The sequence below is a fragment of the Cydia strobilella genome, chromosome 5 (genome assembly GCF_947568885.1).
Source record: "Cydia strobilella chromosome 5, ilCydStro3.1, whole genome shotgun sequence".
Taxonomy (NCBI): Eukaryota; Metazoa; Arthropoda; class Insecta; order Lepidoptera; family Tortricidae; genus Cydia; species Cydia strobilella.
The window spans coordinates 114,937-136,384 of NC_086045.1; the positions used below are offsets into that span (position 1 = coordinate 114,937).

The window sequence follows — 21,448 nt, forward strand, 5'->3', positions numbered from 1 at the left end:
GTCGGTGAACACCAACATGAAGTGCCTCACGCCGGACAAGGTACGGTATAACCTCACCAGCATGTGTGTCGCAGGTGTCGGTGAACACCAACATGAAGTGCCTCACGCCGGACAAGGTACGGTATAACCTCACCAGCATGTGTGTCGCAGGTGTCGGTGAACACCAACATGAAGTGCCTCACGCCGGACAAGGTACGGTATAACCTCACCAGCATGTGTGTCGCAGGTGTCGGTGAACACAAACATGAAGTGCCTCACGCCGGACAAGGTACGGTATAACCTCACCAGCATGTGTGTCGCAGGTGTCGGTGAACACCAACATGAAGTGCCTCACGCCGGACAAGGTACGGTATAACCTCACCAGCATGTGTGTCGCAGGTGTCGGTGAACACCAACATGAAGTGCCTCACGCCGGACAAGGTACGGTATAACCTCACCAGCATGTGTGTCGCAGGTGTCGGTGAACACCAACATGAAGTGCCTCACGCCGGACAAGGTACGGTATAACCTCACCAGCATGTGTGTCGCAGGTGTCGGTGAACACCAACATCACGGACCTGCGCGAGTACCTGCAGCACCTGCTCGCCTCCACCAACATGAAGTGCCTCACGCCGGACAAGGTACGGTATAACCTCACCAGCATGTGTGTCGCAGGTGTCGGTGAACACCAACATGAAGTGCCTCACGCCGGACAAGGTACGGTATAACCTCACCAGCATGTGTGTCGCAGGTGTCGGTGAACACCAACATGAAGTGCCTCACGCCGGACAAGGTACGGTATAACCTCACCAGCATGTGTGTCGCAGGTGTCGGTGAACACCAACATCACGGACCTGCGCGAGTACCTGCAGCACCTGCTCGCCTCCACCAACATGAAGTGCCTCACGCCGGACAAGGTACGGTATAACCTCACCAGCATGTGTGTCGCAGGTGTCGGTGAACACCAACATGAAGTGCCTCACGCCGGACAAGGTACGGTATAACCTCACCAGCATGTGTGTCGCAGGTGTCGGTGAACACCAACATGAAGTGCCTCACGCCGGACAAGGTACGGTATAACCTCACCAGCATGTGTGTCGCAGGTGTCGGTGAACACCAACATGAAGTGCCTCACGCCGGACAAGGTACGGTATAACCTCACCAGCATGTGTGTCGCAGGTGTCGGTGAACACCAACATGAAGTGCCTCACGCCGGACAAGGTACGGTATAACCTCACCAGCATGTGTGTCGCAGGTGTCGGTGAACACCAACATCACGGACCTGCGCGAGTACCTGCAGCACCTGCTCGCCTCCACCAACATGAAGTGCCTCACGCCGGACAAGGTACGGTATAACCTCACCAGCATGTGTGTCGCAGGTGTCGGTGAACACCAACATCACGGACCTGCGCGAGTACCTGCAGCACCTGCTCGCCTCCACCAACATGAAGTGCCTCACGCCGGACAAGGTACGGTATAACCTCACCAGCATGTGTGTCGCAGGTGTCGGTGAACACCAACATCACGGACCTGCGCGAGTACCTGCAGCACCTGCTCGCCTCCACCAACATGAAGTGCCTCACGCCGGACAAGGTACGGTATAACCTCACCAGGCCACACTGGTTTTATTTATTTATTTATTTATTTATTTAATCTTTATTGCACAAAAGAAAATACAATCGTACAAAAGGCGGACTTAATGCTATGAGGCATTCTCTACCAGTCAACCTTCGGGCAAAGCAGATAATTTGTAGGCGGTGCAACATAGTGATTACATATATATATACAAGTATAGTTAAATAATGGACAGGCATAGACATACATATATATATCTGCATATATAATATTCATATAAATACATACAATATACATACATACAAATACATAAGATATCAGATGAAACTTTCAAAACAGAAACACTAAGAATTCATCGTTCTGCCAGCAAAGTACTCACGTAAGGATTTTTTAAATGCAAATCTATTCGGACACTGTCTAATTTTAACAGGGAGACTATTCCAAAGGCGAGCTGCCTGAATAGAGAAAGAATAGGACATGAAACCTGTTCGGTGAGATGGTATGGACAAAGAAAGGTTGCCAGTAGAGCGAAGTTGACGGACACGAGAAACACCATAGTAGTTGAAGAAAGATTTGAGATATTCGGGAGATTGGGGATCATTAATAACAGAAAAGAGGGTGCAAAGCATGCGAATATTTCGACGAACACGTATAGGAAACCAGCCGAGTTTAGAGCGGAAAGAGGAGACATGGTCGTATTTACGAAGACAGAAAATGAAACGAATGCAGTTATTTAGTAAACGATCTAACTTGTTCAAGAGCTCTTCATTTAAGTCTGGATAACACACATCACCGTAGTCAATTATAGGTAGGATTAATGTCTGTGCTAATAATATTTTTGTTTTAACGGGTAAAAAGTGTTTAAGTCTGTTAAGGGCATGTAGAGATCCAGTGACTTTTCGGCAAATTTCAGCTACCTGTATCTTCCAACTCAGGGTGCTGTCTAAATAGACGCCTAGGTCTTTTACACTCTGGCTGTAAGGAATCGGAGTGCCATTAAAATATACGGGGGGTGTAGAATCTATTTTCGCGAGCTGGCGTTCGCTACCTATGACAATGGCCTGACACTTAGACGGATTGACAAACAGACCGAACTTCTCAGACCATCGCTGGATATGTAAGAGGTCTAGATTTAATTTGTCAACAGTAGCAGCTAGGTCAGTAACGCTACAATGGTCATAGAGTTGCAGGTCGTCGGCGTAAAGATGGTACGAGCAGCGAAGGTCAGGAGTAATAAAATTAATAAATATGGAGAACAGTAGTGGTGAAAGGATACCTCCTTGAGGCACGCCAGTGGCTAGGTCACACCATTCCGACAAAGCGCGACCAACTCGTACCGCTTGCTGACGTCCGCAAAGATAAGCCGAGAACCAATTTCGCGCACCAGGCGACACATTGAGGTGCTCAAGAAGGCCAAGGAGAATCTGATGGTCAACAGTGTTGAATGCGTTTGAAAAATCTACAAGGATAAGTACAGTGACCATTTGATTCTCCATGCCACGTCTGATGTCCTCAGTCACCTTAAGCAGCGCAGTACAGGTGCTATGTCCCGGCCGAAAACCTGACTGAAAGGGGCTCAGAAGTTTGTTTGAGAAAATAAACCTAGACAGCTGCTTGTGAGCCACCGCTTCAGCGATCTTCGACAGAAACGGGAGTATGGAAATGGGCCGGAAATGACTTACTAAAGAGGGGTTATTGATTTTTGGTAGAGGTATGACGAACGCCCTGCGCCAGAGAGATGGAAATTCGCCGTTAGAAAGCGAGAAGTTGATGATATCAGTCAGTATAGGAAGCACGCAGTCAAGGACAGATACTATCATATACCGGCCGATATCATCACAACCAACTGCCTTGGATTGAATTGACTTAATGATAGCCTTAACCTCTGATTGGGTAGTGAGTGAGAAAGAGAAAGAGACCGCGCCAATCGAAGGTAGGGACAAAACTTCAAAAAGGGTGTTAATTTTGACATTGTCATCAACGGAGAGGGCAGACGAGAAATGCTTGTTAAGGTCAGAAAGGGAGAAAGAGGTACTATCAAATTGACTTACAGGTTTGCCCAAACCTAGAGACTTCAGAAACTTCCAAACATTAGCCATGGAAGATGAGGTTACATTTTGATGAATAAACCGCCGCTTCGCTGAACGCACCATCTGGTTGCACCTGTTGCGGGCGGTTTTAAAGAGCGTCCAGTTTTCATCAGAGCGGTCACGCTTAAAACGTCTGAAGGCACGGTCTCTTTTACGCATGGCTATGCGCACACCCTCTGTAATCCACGGCGCAGGAGCCCGCCTGACCCGAACCCTGTGTAACGGTGCATGCTTGTCAAAGGTTTTTAATATTGCTTCATTAAAAAGAGACAATTTGGTTTCTGTATTAGCAGCTGTCATCACAGGGGACCAGTCAATTGCGGCTGCGTCGCGGAGCAAAGCGTCAGTGTCAACTTTAGCGAAGCTACGCATGTATATTATGGCAGGTTTACACTTGCCCGGCTTGATATTGTAAGAAGCGAAAATTAAGTCGTGGTGGGAGAAACCGGGTGCAAGAAACTGACCATGTTTTATGACATTACTAGGGGAAGAAGTGAAAATAACATCCAGCCAAGTGTCAGAGGAAGCCGTATGGTGAGTAGGATTTAAGGGCAAAAAAGAGAAATTAACAGAATTAATTAAGAAATTTAATTTACGGCTTTTTGGAGTGTCCTTACAGAGATCAGTGTTAAGGTCACCCATAATGATGTGATGTGCGTAGTCCGAGCCTATAGACTCTAGAACTCTCTCTAGGTCGGAAAAGTAATCGATCATAGGGGGACAATAGACCACACCCAGTACCGCCTTGACTCCTTTGACATTCACCTCAAGAAACAACCATTCCGCAGAACCAGAGTAAAGAGAAGGCGAAACATTTATGATTTTGTACGGAATGTTACTTCTGAGGTAAATGGCAACACCACCACCACCCTTACCCGTGCGATCGTTTCTAATTAGAACAAAGCCGGGCAGGGGATAAGAAGTTGAGTCAAGGCTAGGCTTCAGCCAACTCTCCGAAACAAGTACCGCGTGGACAAAGTCAGTCTGAAATGTGTCAAACAGGTCTGTAAAGTGAGAAGGGATGCTTTGGGCGTTAATATGACACACGTTAAAGTTTTTGGAGTTGAGAAATTCGCGTGATACCAAGGTGCCCAAGTTGTGAGAACTGTCAAGTGAGTTTAGTGAGATAAAAGACGAACTATCATTGCTGGCAGAATAAAAACTTTCATCATCAGGCATAAGTATAAAATAAATACGTGAATATATAATATAATATATATATATAAATAACCGAAGATTTTTAATGTTATAAAATTACAAATAGGTATTATACACGCCCAACTGCTTATCCTGCCGGTTGCTTAGTGAGAAAAAAAAAATAAAAAATTGAAAAAGATAATAAAATGAAAATACAAGTAAAATAATAAAAAAAAAAGAAAGAACATAATTTACAACACAAATTAAGCGACAATAACAGTAACTAAAACACGCCGAGTCAAACTGACTGAATTGACAGATGTCATCTCAAGTATCTGTTGAACGTCAAGTGCAAAACATGCAATTATATTTTAAAACAATACGATTAAAAAGGGTAAGAACTGAATTTTAAGATTACCGTGCAAAAACTGCGAAAGTGGATTACAAGTTGTAAACAACTGAGCCTGGAAAAGTACTGAGTAAACTAAATGTGCTCTAGCGGATTCAGACAAGGTAGTCATTACAAGATTTTGTTATGTCGCAAAATATCAACAATGGACTAGGCTACCGGATTTTAACGTCGAGACCGGCCTGCATTGTTTCCGGAGTCGGCGGTGGCACTGCTCTGCTCTTCGGTCGCATCGGGGTCGGGCGTCGACGTCGACTGTGCCTGGCGGGTGGCCTGGCGGTCATTGCAGAGACCTTTAAGACGCTCAATATCTTCATCTGACTCGATACGTTCACGCACGCCCGAAGACAGCCTAACAAAAATATTCCCGTCGAGTGACCAGCAGCATTTCATGCCGAATGCCTTCCGTGCTTGAACAAACAACTCTTGCCGGTGCGGTGTAAGGAACTCTGATATGGCAAAAGGCGTTCCCTTACATGCTGTCTTCTTCTGCCAAACCAGGGACTTCAGACGCGGGTCTCCGAAGCGCACAAGAATTGGTCTCGCTCGGCCCTCAGTCACCTTTCCCAGCCTGTGACAGGCCTTAAATGAAGCAGGAGAGACATCGGGGATCTTAAGTCGCTCTGTGATAATGTTGGTGATAGAAGAAGCAGTGTTTTCACCAGGATCTTCTGGCACACCTTTGAAGAGAAGATATTTCCTTCTATGTCTCATTTCCAAGATATCCTGAGATTTACTGAGAGCATTTATTTGGCTACGAAGAAGTTTCAGTATGCCCAATGTGTAATCCTTAAAGCTAGAGAATTCTTCGCTAAGGCTACTCACTGTCGCTCTGGATGCTGGTGACTTCATTCTGGCCTCGAACTTTGAAAACATCTTGTTCACTGACTTCTCCAAGGACTTCTGTGTCTCTGCTATTTCACTGTAGCTTGCCATTTCTGATGTGTTGTACTTAGAGGTTATGTTTTTGACAGTTGTGAGAATCAGCAGGATTAAACAGTGCAAAATACTAAGACTTACTGCATCTACAGTGCTGCAAGTATTTATTGAATGGAATTGAGCACTGATCTTTACTTCACAGTGATTACAATTACAAAATGTAAGTATTTTACAATTATTTGAATAAATTCTTTAAGTGTGATGTGTTGCGTTTTTTATGTCTACCGCCCAAAAAGCTTTTACTTTGTTTCTGTCCTCTTAAGCCCCATTTAGACGATGCGTGAACTTGTTTTAGTAGTCTGCAGTGGAGCGAAAATCGCATAATCTAACTGAAACTTTATTGTCAATTAATCAAAATTTAAATAGTATATTTACTTATACTCTGATTACTTTATATACCTAGTTATATTTCCTTTATTTGTGCTAGCCTTATTTACATAACTTTACTTATGTTATTGTTATTCTCAGGCCCTATCGGGGCAGTGTGGCTTCATGGCGGCCAACATGTACGCGCGCTCCATCTTCGGCGAGGACGCACTCGCCAACCTGAGTGTGGAACAGCCATTAAACCGACAAGGGCCTGTGGCCGGCCACGTGCGGATCCGCGCCAAGAGCCAGGTCAGTGTAGTGTAGTGTAGTGTAGTGTAGTGTAGAGACATACACTATCAGGGCAGTGTTGTTTCATGGCGGACAATTTGACATCTGTCTACTGTCAATTTGACAAGTTATGCATTAGAAGAATTTAAAGTATTAGTTTGTATCATGTCACTACTTGTGAGTTCCTATAATTGGCTTCCTGTATCAACTATAATTTTTATGTTAATGTCACAGCTGTTGGATCTCCAAATAAATAAAATAAAATAAATAAATTAAAAAGCACTAAATTAGGCGCCAATGTAAAAGTGAAAATCGAAACACGAAAATCCTAATTAGGTATTAGGATTATTGTTACGTTTGCCATATTTAAATATTGAAAAAAGTTTGACTGCAAATGTTGACCTCAAGTAACGGCAAGTATGATGCACATAAAATTATAATGTAGTTTAGATTTTGCGTAATGATCAGGGTGCGTAGCCAACATGCCAATCATTTACGCTCCGTGGCGAATGAAGCGCAACCGTCACTGTCGCACTAATATGGAAGAGTGTGCAAGCGACTGTCACCTTGGCTAGGCACCCAGTTATAGTCAGTAGTACATAGTGACTCACTCCGCTGTTGCAGGGCATGGCTCTGAGCCTCGGCGACAAGATCAACCAGATGCACAAGGCGCCGCCGCAGAAGGCCCCCCCGACACCCGCTCCCACAATACCCGCTGCTTAGATTATTTACCTACATGTATAACTATTATTCGGAAATAAATATTATCGTATAGTCGACTCGACGTTTTACTGATACTGTAAAGTCTATTTTTTAATTGCGTAGACTAAAATGACAACCACAAATGTCTAACGTAGAAATAATGATACCAGCTTAAAACAAAGAGTGCCGATCTTTGATTTCGGTACGTGAATAACCGATAAATATTAAATTAATTTTAGATTCAGAATAAACAGTAAATGAAATCTACTCGCTACATGATAGGAAATCCATACTTAATATTATAAATGCGAAAGTGTGTCTGTCTGTCTGTTACCTCTTCACGCTTAAACAGCTGAACCGATTTAGTTAAAATTTGGTATAGGGGTAGTTTGAGTCCCGGGGAAGGACATAGGATACTTTTTATTCCAGAACACACCCCTTAAGAAGCCCTCACCTCACATTTTTACCTACAATATTTCACCCTTTTTAATACCTCTCCTAGTGTCCCCTTTTAGCACATTGTGTTACAGACACTTCATCAAAAAATATAAGCACCTCCCAATAGTTTATTTTCGGTTAGTACCGGTTGTAGCACATGACTATTTATAAGACGTAAAAAACTAGCAACACATGAAATGTCATTTTAGTCTACGCAATAAAAAAAATTGGCTTTAGGATAATCTCCTCCCTCTCAGTAGTACAGAATACAATCCCTACTGCATCCATCATATCATCATCATCAATTTATCATAATAGTAGACTGATAGTGTTTTGTCAAATCTTCTTGTCCTCTAAACTCCTTATATTGCAAAGCAAAACTAAGTGCCTTTTCACCATCTTTTTACAAACACTATTATATCAGGAAACCAAAAACCTCTTGTCATCCTCTAAGAACAAATTAAATAATATAATAATAATATTTTCATAGAAAATATTTTAATTTGTGGTTTTTCAAGTAGACACACTACTATTTAAACTATAAACTGAACCTCTTGTCATGTTTGAAATAACCCATAAATATAGATTGCTCTCCTCCATATATCATGTTACTACATGTAAATACAAACCGCATTATCTGGCACTAGTTGGCTTATTTTCTCTCTTTTTCTCTTTTGTTGTTTGTTTAAATATTACTTTTTTTTGTCATTTGCTTTATATTCCTTTTTAAAAAAATTATATTGCTGATACTATGGTTACCAAATTAAGAGCCCACGTGCACGTGGGCATAGATTAGTATATGTTACGTGTACCTAGGAGGAATCACTGACTCCCGAGTCACATGCTAGAGGCTCAACCCCACTACCTAAATGTGTTACAAACCTGTTTCATATTGTTAATAAATCTTATAATGTGACATGTAATGTAAGATTTTATTGTTATTATTTATTATTGTTTTTTCCAGATCGTCACATTCAATGTGAATTTTTATTATTTGTTTTTATTTTCGTGATGCACCGGAAACTATTTTTTTTTTCATCCATACTAGTCGAAATTTGACAGAGATAGTTTGAGTCCCGGAAATCATCCCTTAAGAGGGTGAAAATTATCTCACTTCCACCCCGAAAGTGAGATAATTGATGCATCCCCTGACAATGATGTAAGTATAATGCTGAAATTGAATCATTGCATTTACATTTTATCAAGACGTTAAAAGTTAGATGTGTCTCTCAAATAAGGATATAAGGAAGTTGGTATAGGGAATCAATAAAAAGCAGGTTGGACAAAAGAAGAAGCTATCCAAAATATGAATTCTACGCAGAAATAAGTAAAATTTACTTTCCATTGCGTCAATTCACACATCTTACTCGTACTCAAAATTATGTCCCATAGCTATGGGACACAGGGGCGTAGCTAGAGGATATGGCGCCCGGGGCAGTCACCAAATTTGCGCCCCCTGACGACTGACAAAAGTTTCCCTGCTGCTGCCTTTTGCCCATTATGGCGCCTCCCTTGGATGGTGCCCGGGGCACTTGCCTCCTCTGGGGCCAGGTCCAGGGGGGGGGGGGGGGGGGCTAGTTACGCCACTGATGGGACATATTTTGAGTAGGTAAGTTGTATTCACCCATATTTTTACACTTGTGTGTGAGTGACGCGGCCAGGGGATTAAACAAGAAAACACCAAAATAATTTAATAATTTTTTAAACAATTATATGTGATGTATAGTCGCCCAACTATGTAGGGTAAACCGAGGCGAATTGGATCACAGGGCGAATCGGATCAGACTAAAAAATCCGATGATAGTTAAAATATTGCAGTGATGTGGGTGCACTAAAATAGCACATTAAATCTCTCCTCTTAGCCTGCGACACCGCAGTCATCATAAGCAATATTTCAAATATTGACATATTTTTGAGTCTGATCCGATTTGCCCTGCGATTCGATTCGCCTTGGTCTACCTTATGTATATACTAGACTAGGTAAGGTACCTAGTTGTCGGAGGTTGTAAATAAAGAACTCTCACGCCTTATGAATAAATTAGTTTATTGTGACGTCAGAGTTGTTGCGACGCAGTGTAAATGTATAAAATGTCCTCGTTGTATTGTAGGTGATGTAGGTATAAATAATAAAAATAATTTATAATAATAAATTAAAGGCGTTACATGCCAAGTGACTTGCTCCGTTGGTTTCTGCCTGGCGAATAATCTGAAACAAATTATAATATTCGAATTTAAACTGTTGTGCGACATACTAACATTAAATAATTTCACGGTTTAGACTCACTTGTTTTATATAGTCACTCGCGCGACATGATTCGGAGAGCATAGGTCATGACACGCGCGCACATGTTGCGCGAGTGACTAAGACAAGTGAGTCTAAACCGAGAAATTATTTAAATTATAATATTTTTTTAAATAATGTATTTCAGTACTGTGTCCCCAGCCCCACTGGCCCACGGCTGGGCAAAGACCTCCCAACCATACCAACTCTAACTATTCTGGAAATATTAAAAAACTAAGGTACAAAATTTTCATTTTCCAGTATAAATCATTTTGTCTTTGTATTTTTTGTGGTGTTTTTTTAATTTGAATCGTTAGGTCTATGATATAGAATTATAGGCATTAAAATGTTGGACATTTTTTGTATGGAAAATACATTTCCGGTACGTCACGCACATAAAAATAAATCAAAATTTTATATACTCGTAAAGTGATACGATTTGGAAAGTCCAATATTAGATTTTTTAAATTACCTGGACAAAACTTGCGATCGACTAAGAAAACCCAAAACGGTAAAATTTTGAAACGAAATTTAAATTTTTACGAAACGTGAAGTCCCTTAAAAACATAACCTATGGTTTGTATTACGGTAACTATTAGGTACGTTATGGGTCATCTTAAGTAAGACACAAACGAAAAGAATTGCTTATGAAGAAAAATATTTCTATTTTACGATGGCTAACTTTAACACAAGCTAATACCTACTTTACATTACAAATTAATACGGACAATACTCACTTATTCCTCCTCCTCTTCTTCTTCCTCTTCCTCCTCTTCCTCCTCCTCCTCTTCCTCCTCCTCCTCCTCCTCCTCGACGGCCTCCTCCTCGGGCTCGTACACGGGCTCCTCCTCCTCCTCGGGCTCGGCCTTGATATCCTCCTCGCCCTCGGGGGTGTCGGTGTCGCCCTTCTTCTTGCCGGGTCGCTCGCCGAACCATTTGGGCAGTCTCGCTATTGGTGGAAATATTTATATTAGGAACAGTACAATATAAGTTCTGGAAGTCTACCACGTTCGTCGAAATTAACTGCAAGCGAAACAGATAGAGATCATAGAGATGACGAACTTTGAAAAGCGGACCCAGGGCGGACTCTAAGCTCTGTAATTCTTGCAAGCTACTTAGATTTGCTGAGCTAATAAATAAATAGATTTATTTGCTAATTTTTTCTAGTATTAAAACCCCAATGAACATTTATGACCAGTTCGATTCAACGATGAGATAAAATTGACATTATTTTGAGATGAATTAATCCTGTAAAACTATATCCCATAATCTAATAGATATTACCCAATTTTTAGCTAGACATGTAATGTAGGCATCTGATTATGTAACTATACTAGAAGCGCAAAAATCCTATATGAAATAGGCAAGGAAAAAGTTTTAAAAGTTAAAAGCATATAATATTTCTTAACAAAATAATGTTGATATTGAAATCATGTCAATCAATGTCGGTTTTTTATCCCATAGCTCAGCAGTTTGAGCAGTTAGTCCATTGCGTTCACCTAATAACCTAGTTCATTTTAGATTCCATCAACTCCCAATAGTCCTTACACCCTGGTAGCTGCTGCCTCTGCATGCGTCTCAACTCTCATGACACGGGCAAGGGCATCATCCGCTCGGTGTACCCCTTATATTTCATTACGTGTCAAAAGGGCCTCTACGTGTTGGCTACGGCTCCGCGCACGCCTCCCAAAGGTCCGGAACACTATTGTTCCATGATGGGATAGATTTACTTAAACTAAGATAAATGTTAGTAGTTTCAAATGCAGGTTCACTAGTGTTAAACAAGAAACCCAACAAAAATTACAAGCAGAAAAAGATGAAGGCGGACAGTTCACGAAGCGTAAAGTCTATCGCTGAAAGCTTTTCGTTGTGACAGCAGTCACCACGGGGCGGCGTACTAAGTACTCACCCTTTTGCCTGCCTCCGAACTGCTCGGCCCTCTCAGACCACACCTTCTCCAGGAAGTCCTTGTTCAGTTTCTCTAGGTCCTAGGTCATAACACAGGGGGTAAATACATGACCGGTGGTAACAGGGTGTGAGGAGATACACGACCTGTGAGGTCTTAAAACTATGTTGCTTCAAGTCTTTTGAAATTTTGGTTTTAACTAAAGCGTTTGACATTGTTAGCTTTAATTATTCAGACTTGAAACAACTTAGCAGTGCTTAGAAGACATTCACATTACAAAGTTCTTTAGGATTTGACATGTATGACGTGTTCAATGCATGCCGTGACGACATGCTGGGGAAATCGAATGGGATACGTAGAATCACACAAGGTACCATTCTGGGTCCCTTACTTCTAGTCCGATTCATAAACTGTTCCATCCTGTCGTTCCACGTCTTATCCATCAACTCTGCCATAAAATTATCGTAGCCCTGTATTTAAAATACAAGTTCAATGACAGGTGTTGATTGATTGAAGATAAAATTCACAGTTCGGAATGTCAAGTATATTGTATTATTACATGTAGCATGTACTCGTAGGTTTTTTGAACTTAATGAATAACGAAATAGCCTTACTGGGTTATATTAACTAATTTAAATTTCGTCTATTGGTCTTAATGTGTGTATGAGACCAGCCAATTTGTTTAATAGGTACTAAAATAGGTATATAAATTTAAGTCGGTTTTCTATGTGTACTTACACCCTCGAAGAGTTTCTTTTTGTCGTCGTATGACCGTGTGTCCACGCGCCGCTCGTATTTTGACGCGACCTGGATCTTGGGCTGCAATGCAAGGCAAATATTAACATACAAAACAAAAATCATTTATTACTGACACCATTAGAATTAGGTAATTTACAAGGTTGACAAATTCAAATCCGCAACGTAGATGTAATCCGGTGGGAACAACCATAAATCAGAGTCGTTAGAGTGGACTGCCCGCGATGAGGCGTTGGTACCAATTACATGAGCCCAGCGCATCATCGAAATAATTAGTTTTTAGGTATATATTGTTTTACTACATATTGTACACACTAACATAGATATAGGTAGCATATTATACATTTTGTACTAACACTATATGGGTTCTGTTCTGTGCCTGAAATAAATATTTTCAATTTCAATAAATCATAACAGGCGTGGCGTCTTCGTTATACACAAACTATCCGCAACAGGCTTCGTCATTTTCCTCTATGTTAATTATTATAATGAAGTCATTTCAAATTAAAGGACCACCCTGAACCGCCTACGGCCCAAAGTTTCCATCACACTAGCACATTATTATCACTATTATCAATTATGACTGTTTGTAGAAAATAAGTTACTTGAAAAAATAGTATATATAGAGGTTAGTTGTTCGTATACCTTTACAAATTGTAGGAAACTTCGGAAACATTATAAAAGTACAAACACAAAATTGTTTAAAAGATACTTACGGGGTGCTTGCCTGTGAGGGCTTCGGGGTCGAGACCCTTCTTTAAGGCCTTGTGTCTGAGCTGCTGCTTTTGTCTTTCTTTGAGCTCTTTTAACTGATGACAAATAACAATTTATTAATCAATGGTTCATTATGCGAGCATATTTATCTGAAATATAGTGACATTAGTGACGCAGCTTAGGGAAGCGAGACTTTAATTACTTAACAAAACTAAATCCAAAACTTTTTTACATCACATTTTTGGATAAGTACATGAGTCTCAGCGTTTTGATATATCAAAACGCTTAGCATTAAACAGACTCGGGCTAACTTAAATTACATAATATTCTTCAAATGTAGAGCTCTGCTACTAAAGTATTTTTAGAAATTGGGGTGAAAAAGTATTTTAAAAATGTACTTATTGTACAAAAATAGTACTCACGTCGTAGTCCTGCCTCTTCTGTCTCTCCTCGAGATCGTACTTCTCGGTCTCAAGCTTGACGATGCAGTCCCACAGCTCCTGGGCCTTGACGCGCAGCTTATCCGTGGACAGGTTGTCGATGCTGAGCGGCTTGATGCGGATGGACAGGGAGATCCTCTTCTCCTCCTCGAGCTGCTCCTTGGTCTTGTTGCGCTCTAGTTGGGCGTTGGAAAGGCCGAACTGGAAAATTAACGTTCGGTTATCAAATCTTGTTACCACAGTTTGAAAATTTCTACGTTCGACTAACGGGAAGTATCCTGATCGCCTTTAAAACATCAAGACGATATTCTTTTTAATAATATTATACCTATCTATATTTTATCTGAGGAAATCAACATTTTTATATGCCTCGCTGTTTGCAACACCTTCGATGAGAATTATTATTTGAATTCCAACGTCCTCGACTAAACTTGAATATAAACTTATTTTTGAGCAAGGGAGCCAAACAGCGCGGCACTAGTTTGAATATTTTTATCGCAAATATATAAGTCCATGTAAGCTAGCTCTGCAGCGAGTTCGCAAGGCAAACAACATTGTGGAAGCGCCACCAGAAGGACTAATTTTTATGACGTTTACCGTAAGTGACGCCCAGTCGCTGCCAACTCGGTGCAGGATAAACTTAGACGGTCTATTCTATAAGGTCTCCTTTGTAAATATGTTGAAGAAGGATGAGCTCTTTTGTCACCAACATAAAGTTGCCCCTAATTTATAAGTTTATTTTATATTATACTCACGTTATCACTCTTCTTCTGGATGGTGAAGTTGGGTCCGGTCTTGTTGGAGTCCTTCATGGCCTGCAGCATGGCCTGGCGCTTCTTCTCGGCCTCCTCCAGTCGCTGCCTCTTCTCCTCTATGTCGCGCTGTTTCTTCTCCTCCAGCTCGCGCACTCGCCTCTCCTCGTCCTCCTTCTTCTTCTGGGCGAGGCGCTTTTCTTCTTCAGCGCGGGACACCTGGAAAATTATGATTAAATTAATAATTACAATTAATTAGAACATTGCTTTTGATATACTCATATAATGATTTTGTGGAATTTTTGTAATATAGGCTGAAATTGCTTTTTTCTCTCTTTATCGAATATGTTTGCGTCATTGTTTGCCTTACATTCAATGGAAATAGATTTGACATTTTATGTATCATTTCCGGTCTAAAAAATAATTTCATTGTCATATATCTGTCATATTTTCGCCTTGTGATTTTTTCCTGGCTCGTAAATGACATGTAAATTGTGACCAATCGTAATGATATGTATGTTGTACATAGATGAGGGTTTTTCGCTATTTATTTAATCCCTCGAAATTGTTTGGGAGAATGATACTTTGCAATAAATTCACATTTGGTGATTGAATATTAACGGGATGATGAATTGATAATATAGATAGACGGATGGTGACGTCAGATACTCACCTTGCGCTTGGCCTGCTTCTCCTTGAGGCGCTTGAGCTCGTCCTCCTCCTTGGCCCTCTGTTTGCGCCATTCGTTGATGTAGTCCTTCAGCTGTTCGTCCAGGTCTGACCTCTTCTGGTCTTGACGCTGTGAACATATCACAATCATTTTAATTTTTCCCATAATCAGCACCTGATTTAGAATTTATTTACTTATTATTATTTGTAATATTAGTAATAATATAACACTTTAAACTCTCGCGTTTTGTACACATGTTTTATGTCATTAACGGGTCATTAATAATAATATTTTAAATCGCTTTAGACCCGTCAATGACATAAAATATTATTATTTGTTTCACTTACTTCAATGACCAGAATGGAATCAATTGATGAAAAATGGGATATTGAAACTTACCTTGATGAATTCGACATCTCCACCTCCCTCGCCACTGTAAACACAAGAAACTTGTTAATCTACGAAACAACAGTTGCAGATGTTACTGTTATGAATACCGTTCTTATAGTATAACGGTATTAGTGAGTGCGGACGGACATCTCCAACCAACAGGTGTTACTGTTACGGCGGCTCTTCCTTCGTTAGAGTTTTATTGTCATCTATCATTTGATTAGGCTCCATTATCCAAGCGAATTCAGTACACAGTGGGCCGATTTTTATTTTGTTGTAGTTTAATTTATGTCGTCAGATTTTGATAAGATTTGGTTTTGAAGAGCTATTATTCTGAGTAATCAGATGAAAGTTTTGAGTTGTTTCCTTATGTTAGCTGGTAAAATTGACTTTCAAATGATGTTTTTTAATAGCCTATCTTGTTTCCCATCACTGCTGGGCAAATTCCTCCCCTTTCTTCCGCCACTCATCACGGCTCGGTGCATGCTCCCGCCAGCCGCTGCAAAAAGCGTCGAGGTCATCCCGCCATCTCTTTTTTGAAGTTTGAATGATAAATATTTAATGAAGTTCATTTGATTTGGTTTGATATCTTACAGTTAATATTTTCTTCGGGTTGATGTGGTGAAAAATTTTGTGTTTCACTCGGGGGCAAAATTTGTTTAACCCTCGTGCTTAGAAACAATCGCAGCGCTCAAGATTACATTTTTCGAACCACTCGCTACGCTCGTGGTTCAATTTTGGAATCTTTCGCTTGCTTGGGTATCAATATAAGCACGAGCGGTTAAACAACAACTTATAAATATTATAATTTTCCGCGGAAGATTTAGAGAGATATTTTAGATTTTTAGAGGAAGATTTTGTAAAATATTTATACAGTAAAATTGCGCTGTTATTGTATAGAATAGGAAACTATATAAATTCGCCAAATTTTATCGAACTCTGACGACAAAAAAAGGCAATAAAAATAAAAATCGACTCTATTGTTAAATCTTTAGTTCTCCTACAGCATTAGCACTTTACACTTAGTTTTAGAATTTAGTGTGTGTTTAATTGACTGTTTTCTTAATCTGTAGTTTGTGTGTTGAGTGCTATTAATGACATATAAAATGACCATGGGGTGTAGACATTAGATCACACGTTAATACAAGGTATCATGCTTGATGCCGTCCGGCCATGCTGCGCCAGTATCCACATCCACTCTGACCGAGTTGCGGCGGGGCGCGGGCGACGCCAGCACAATTTCGAAAATAGATCGGCTACCGGCGGTCGAAAATAGACACGCTACGGTGACGGCGGTTTACGCCGCCCGGTCATCTGGCCGGCGTATTATTGGATTTCGGGGATTCTATAGATCACAACCCGCGCCTTTAAAGTTAATAGTTACATGTTAGTGACACCAGAGAGGTGCGACTTACGCGATCGACGGTCTACTCCTAGAAAAAGAAAACAACGATCAGCCGCTACTCATCGACCAAACCAATCTGTATAAGCGGTGAGGGGTTAGCGCCACACTGCAGTGCTGCAATCGTAGCCGTTCGTACAATTTTGTATAATTTTCATAAGCTTTAGTAGAGATTAAAGTTTGCCAATTCATTCCAATCTTCACGGCTACAAGCGAAGCGGCTTTAATATGATAACTGTTGGAATTACTTACTCTTGCCTTGGAGCGGGCCTGCATCGCAGCGGCAGCGAGGAAAAAAAAAGTACACAGATTAAAATATATTCCGCAGATAATCATAAACATATAATATACGACATAAAAACAGGTAGAAAGCTTACCGTGTTAGTGCAAATGATCACAAGAAAACCTGAGGGCTTACTGAAGATAACAATTATCGACAAACGCTAAACGAAAAGAAAAAATGTATGAAATGACAGATGCTAAGAAAAGTCATGTGTCTGTTTCCATTCATTATTTAAGTTTCGTGTAGCGTGTTCGATCATCGATTGCCATTTCGGCTAGGCCCTTGGAGCTCAATGAGTGTTTAGACATTCACAGTGGGCGAAAGATCAGCTTACTTACTTCTCTTGTTACACTGATCTTTCAACTGAAACCTGGTGCATGAGTATTAGAAAAGTAGTCGAGTTAAGCGCTTGGTGAGCGGCGGTCAGTCTGAAAGCAACAGAAGCGGAGACTTAAGCGCTAGAAGCGTTAGAGAAACTTAGCCTAGTTTAGCGAAGTTAGTGTGAGTGCCGGATCAACAAGGGCACGCCACTTACTTCCTGCAACAAAAGAGAAAAATAGGAGTAGGTGAGGGCGTGCACAGGTCCCGTGAGGGCGGAGAGCCATGCCGGCCTTATTCTACACTGAAATAAAGACTCGTCAAGACAATCAGGCCGATAAAAGCTGAAGTGGTCCAAACCAAAACCAAAATCTAATCAGAACTAATTTGATGGAAAGATAAGACGAGAGAAAGAGAGAGAAGCTGCGAACTTACGTCTCGGGGACTTCTTCTTCTACTTCCTCCTCCTCGGAGCCACTGTGGAAGAGAAACAGGTGAACATCGGGGTAGACACAGATACATGCTTGGTGGTGACACAGGTGGAAACATGGTGGATAGTTGTGGTACAAATTGTTAACAAATAAGGGATCAATGAATACATCAAAGTAAATATTGACATTGGGAGTATACAAGTAAACATTGACAATACAAGGGGGGTAACATGTGTCATCTAAAAGTGTGTGTTGTTGTGTGGTATTTGAATGTGTAGTGATATATTATGTCTATACTTACGAGTATTCTTCCTCGTCAGACATGGTGGAGGGCTATGTAGTCTGCAAAGTAAAATATGATAGTTAAATTGTTGTTTGATCTTTCATAACCTGCAGACTACTGCAAGCATCAAACCTTGAAATTGAATTATCTACATCTCTATCGTTAGAATAGGCAAGAGCATATAGAATAGTAGATAACGAAAATCGATGTTTGATGATGTTGGCGGTAGGCCTTCTGCTGAATGACTGTAATTAATTTTGAGGCTCGGAGAGAGCCGCCGCCGCCGGACTTGGAAGTTGAAGGACTGGAAACTTGTATTTTTTCTAATTTTCCTGCCATTATATCACTACTTGAAATTTTCTTTCTTTATACCATACGTTATCCAAGGAAAGATCCAAGGTAAAAGATCATCCGGACGAAGACGTAACTCATGACTCAAAGATCTCCGAACATGGTTCAAACAGAGCACACGCTCATTATTCCGCGCGGCTGCGTCTAAAGTTCGTATAGCCCTCATGATAGCCGACCTCCGGTAGGAGATGGCTCTGGAAGAAGAAGAAGATACCATACGGTGTACATTTAGTTCTTTATCCCGTCATATCAGCATTATCAGTAGGTAACTGACGCTTGATTTAAATCTTCCTCTTTTATAAGTTCGTTTGTATGATTTTGTCTATAAAGTGTTTATTTGTTTATTACTATTATCAGTATCAGTATTAACAATTAAAACTGGTTTTGTGATCTCCGTTAATAGATATTTGTTTATTTTCAAGTTCTTATCAGATTTGCAACGTACAGTATTTAACATAAGTATTGTTTTTATTGGGAGGCAGGTGTTTTTTATTGTTTCATACTATCATGTAATCGAAGTCAAAATCTATTCCAACTTTTTTTGCGTCTCAACTACAATATACCTAACCAAATTATGCTTTAGGTATATCAATCTGCGTCGATCTTTATTAACAATTGTCAAATCAAATCAAGCCACGTTCAATCAACAATCAAATCTAGTAATTACCGCCGTGTGCCAAATGTCGAGGAATGCGTGTGGGCACGCGGCGCGAAAACTTTAAAAATCCTGCATATTGTTTATGAAGAAGTTATTTCGGGAGATATCTCGTAAAGCACACCTACTGTGCTGGCAGGCGTTCAACGAAAGTGTAAAATTAAACGGTGCCGTTGCCTAGGATTCGTATTTCGACGAACCTTGAATTCAGTTTAATCTCTTGGAATTCTTAACTGTCTATTGTCTTCGATTGGCTTAATCAAATTTATTATTATCGGGGTCATTCCCTAGATTAATAGTTAATGTCTATTCCTTTTTATTTTTACAGTAGGTATCTTTATCATAAGTATCTACATTTCTATACGTCGTTATTATGAGCAACTAAGAATAAAGATAATATTAATTATCAACAACGATGAGTTGACGTGTAGTACTATATAGTTCTTCCTAGTTTCAGATTTCCGCCTTTAATCTTTAACTTCTTTAAGTTTATAATTAATATCTTAAAATGTATTTACATTATTATAGTCTTTATAAACGTTCACATTATAATTATCATTCACCTTTCGTCCTTTAGTTGAAATTTCAGTTTGAACTATATGATCACTGGTCGTATTTACTCGAAGGTCAAGAATTGTACATGAGGCTACAATATTAAAGTATCAATCCTCGCTCAATTAAATGGTATCGTTGTATCCCATTCAAGTTGCTTTTCTATAAATCTCATCAAGGGATTGAAAGTGAAGGAATGTCCGAGAAAAACTGGAGCATCGCACTCGACTGTCAGATGTTTTGTAATCGGGAGGATATTTTTAAATATGAACGGCTCCGATCTACTGTTTGCGCGTACAGCAGTTTCTGTACTAGGAAAAGTATTCAGAATTGTCTATTATATTTTGTTTATTCTAACATCTATGTTATAATCTTCATCTTTCATTATTATTCTTGATTATTGTATATCGTTCACCTCTACATTAGAGCTCAGATTGAGTTTAATAGTTTAGTATAAAATGATGTCACGATACTTTACGCGTTAATTTTGACACAGGCATTTGTTCATGTTCGAGGAATTGACGAGGATTCATAAAATGTAACTTTAGTGTCGTCTCCGGACTAGTTTGTTTTAATTGTTTGTGCTTTATGGGTACTTGACCTTTTAACATTTTGCTATTTTTATTTACGGGTTCATGACTTTTATTGAGAAAAAACGTTTAGAGGCTTAAACATACTTATTAAAGAACAAGAAAATGATGCAGGGATAAAGGCGTTTTCGTTTTCGAAATAATTTTCGACATGTATCTTTCATTTTGTAATTTTTCCTTTCATTTCAATAATTTGTACGCAAAACTGCAGAAATTAAACAGTTTGGATCTTCGTCCGTACTTGTACATTTGTACATCTTTCTACTTCGTTTTTATTCATATTTCATGAGTTTCATGAGTGAAATTTGTTAACTGACCCACTTTTAAAACACGTACGTGAAGAGGAAATTGATTTTCTGCCACTTTTTGTCAAAAACGTTTTTTTAACAAGAATTTCATAATTCACAAAAATTCGCCTCTACTTACTCCGCGAAAAATGTGTCAATAAGAGTGTGTGTAAAGTGTATCATGTAACGTAATCCGCGCTATACAAGGCGCGCGCGCAAATCCCAAAATAGCTCCGTCTTCGTTACACCGTTTACACTACACTTTAAACTTCAACTTTAAGCCTGCTGATACAGTCCTTGGGCACAACACTAAACTCTTGGAACTTCACTCACTTACGTCGCAAGGGGGTAAGGTGGTCCGATCCTCGGTTGGAATGTGGAGTCCGCAGCGACCGACGCGGCTCTGGCGGCCTGCGCCCGCGCACCGAAGTCGCCTCGCGATCTATTTTCGGCGCTCACTTTTGGCTCGGCAGCTCCGATTTCTTGATCCACCCTTTTTCTTTCACCTCGTAACGTTTCCG

The 21,448-nt window shown here is 40.3% G+C and overlaps 2 protein-coding genes across 5 annotated transcripts in view; one reads left to right on the plus strand and one right to left on the minus strand.

Moving 5' to 3' along the window:
- LOC134741263 (coatomer subunit beta) overlaps positions 1 to 7,505 on the plus strand; it is a 41,720-nt gene extending 34,215 nt beyond the window's left edge. The window contains exons 19-20 of the mRNA XM_063673974.1: positions 6,598 to 6,747; positions 7,351 to 7,505. Coding sequence (XP_063530044.1) covers positions 6,598 to 6,747; positions 7,351 to 7,449 — 249 coding nt within the window. The 3' untranslated portion in view covers positions 7,450 to 7,505. The remainder of the gene's footprint in view (positions 1 to 6,597; positions 6,748 to 7,350) is intronic.
- Positions 7,506 to 9,891: 2,386 nt separating this feature from the next.
- Positions 9,892 to 21,381, minus strand: LOC134741272 (troponin T, skeletal muscle). Of its 4 annotated transcripts, XM_063673986.1 has the most exons (15): positions 21,261 to 21,381; positions 18,511 to 18,551; positions 18,214 to 18,255; positions 17,996 to 17,998; positions 17,430 to 17,447; positions 17,191 to 17,208; positions 15,785 to 15,818; positions 15,389 to 15,514; positions 14,719 to 14,934; positions 13,946 to 14,164; positions 13,526 to 13,618; positions 12,792 to 12,872; positions 12,445 to 12,523; positions 10,885 to 11,096; positions 9,892 to 10,072 (listed from the first exon to the last, which is right to left on the minus strand). In XM_063673986.1, the coding sequence occupies exons 2-14, from the start codon at positions 18,531 to 18,533 to the stop codon at positions 10,885 to 10,887; spliced, it is 1,164 nt and encodes a 387-aa protein (XP_063530056.1). In that variant the 5' UTR covers positions 18,534 to 18,551; positions 21,261 to 21,381; the 3' UTR covers positions 9,892 to 10,072. The 4 variants fall into 4 exon arrangements, with proteins under 4 accessions (XP_063530056.1, XP_063530053.1, XP_063530054.1 ...); XM_063673983.1 differs by lacking the exons at positions 17,191 to 17,208; positions 17,430 to 17,447; positions 17,996 to 17,998; positions 18,214 to 18,255 and having other exon boundaries at positions 21,261 to 21,378; XM_063673984.1 differs by lacking the exons at positions 12,445 to 12,523; positions 17,191 to 17,208; positions 17,430 to 17,447; positions 17,996 to 17,998; positions 18,214 to 18,255 and adding an exon at positions 12,057 to 12,135 and having other exon boundaries at positions 21,261 to 21,377.
- Between the last annotated feature and the right edge of the window lie 67 nt (positions 21,382 to 21,448).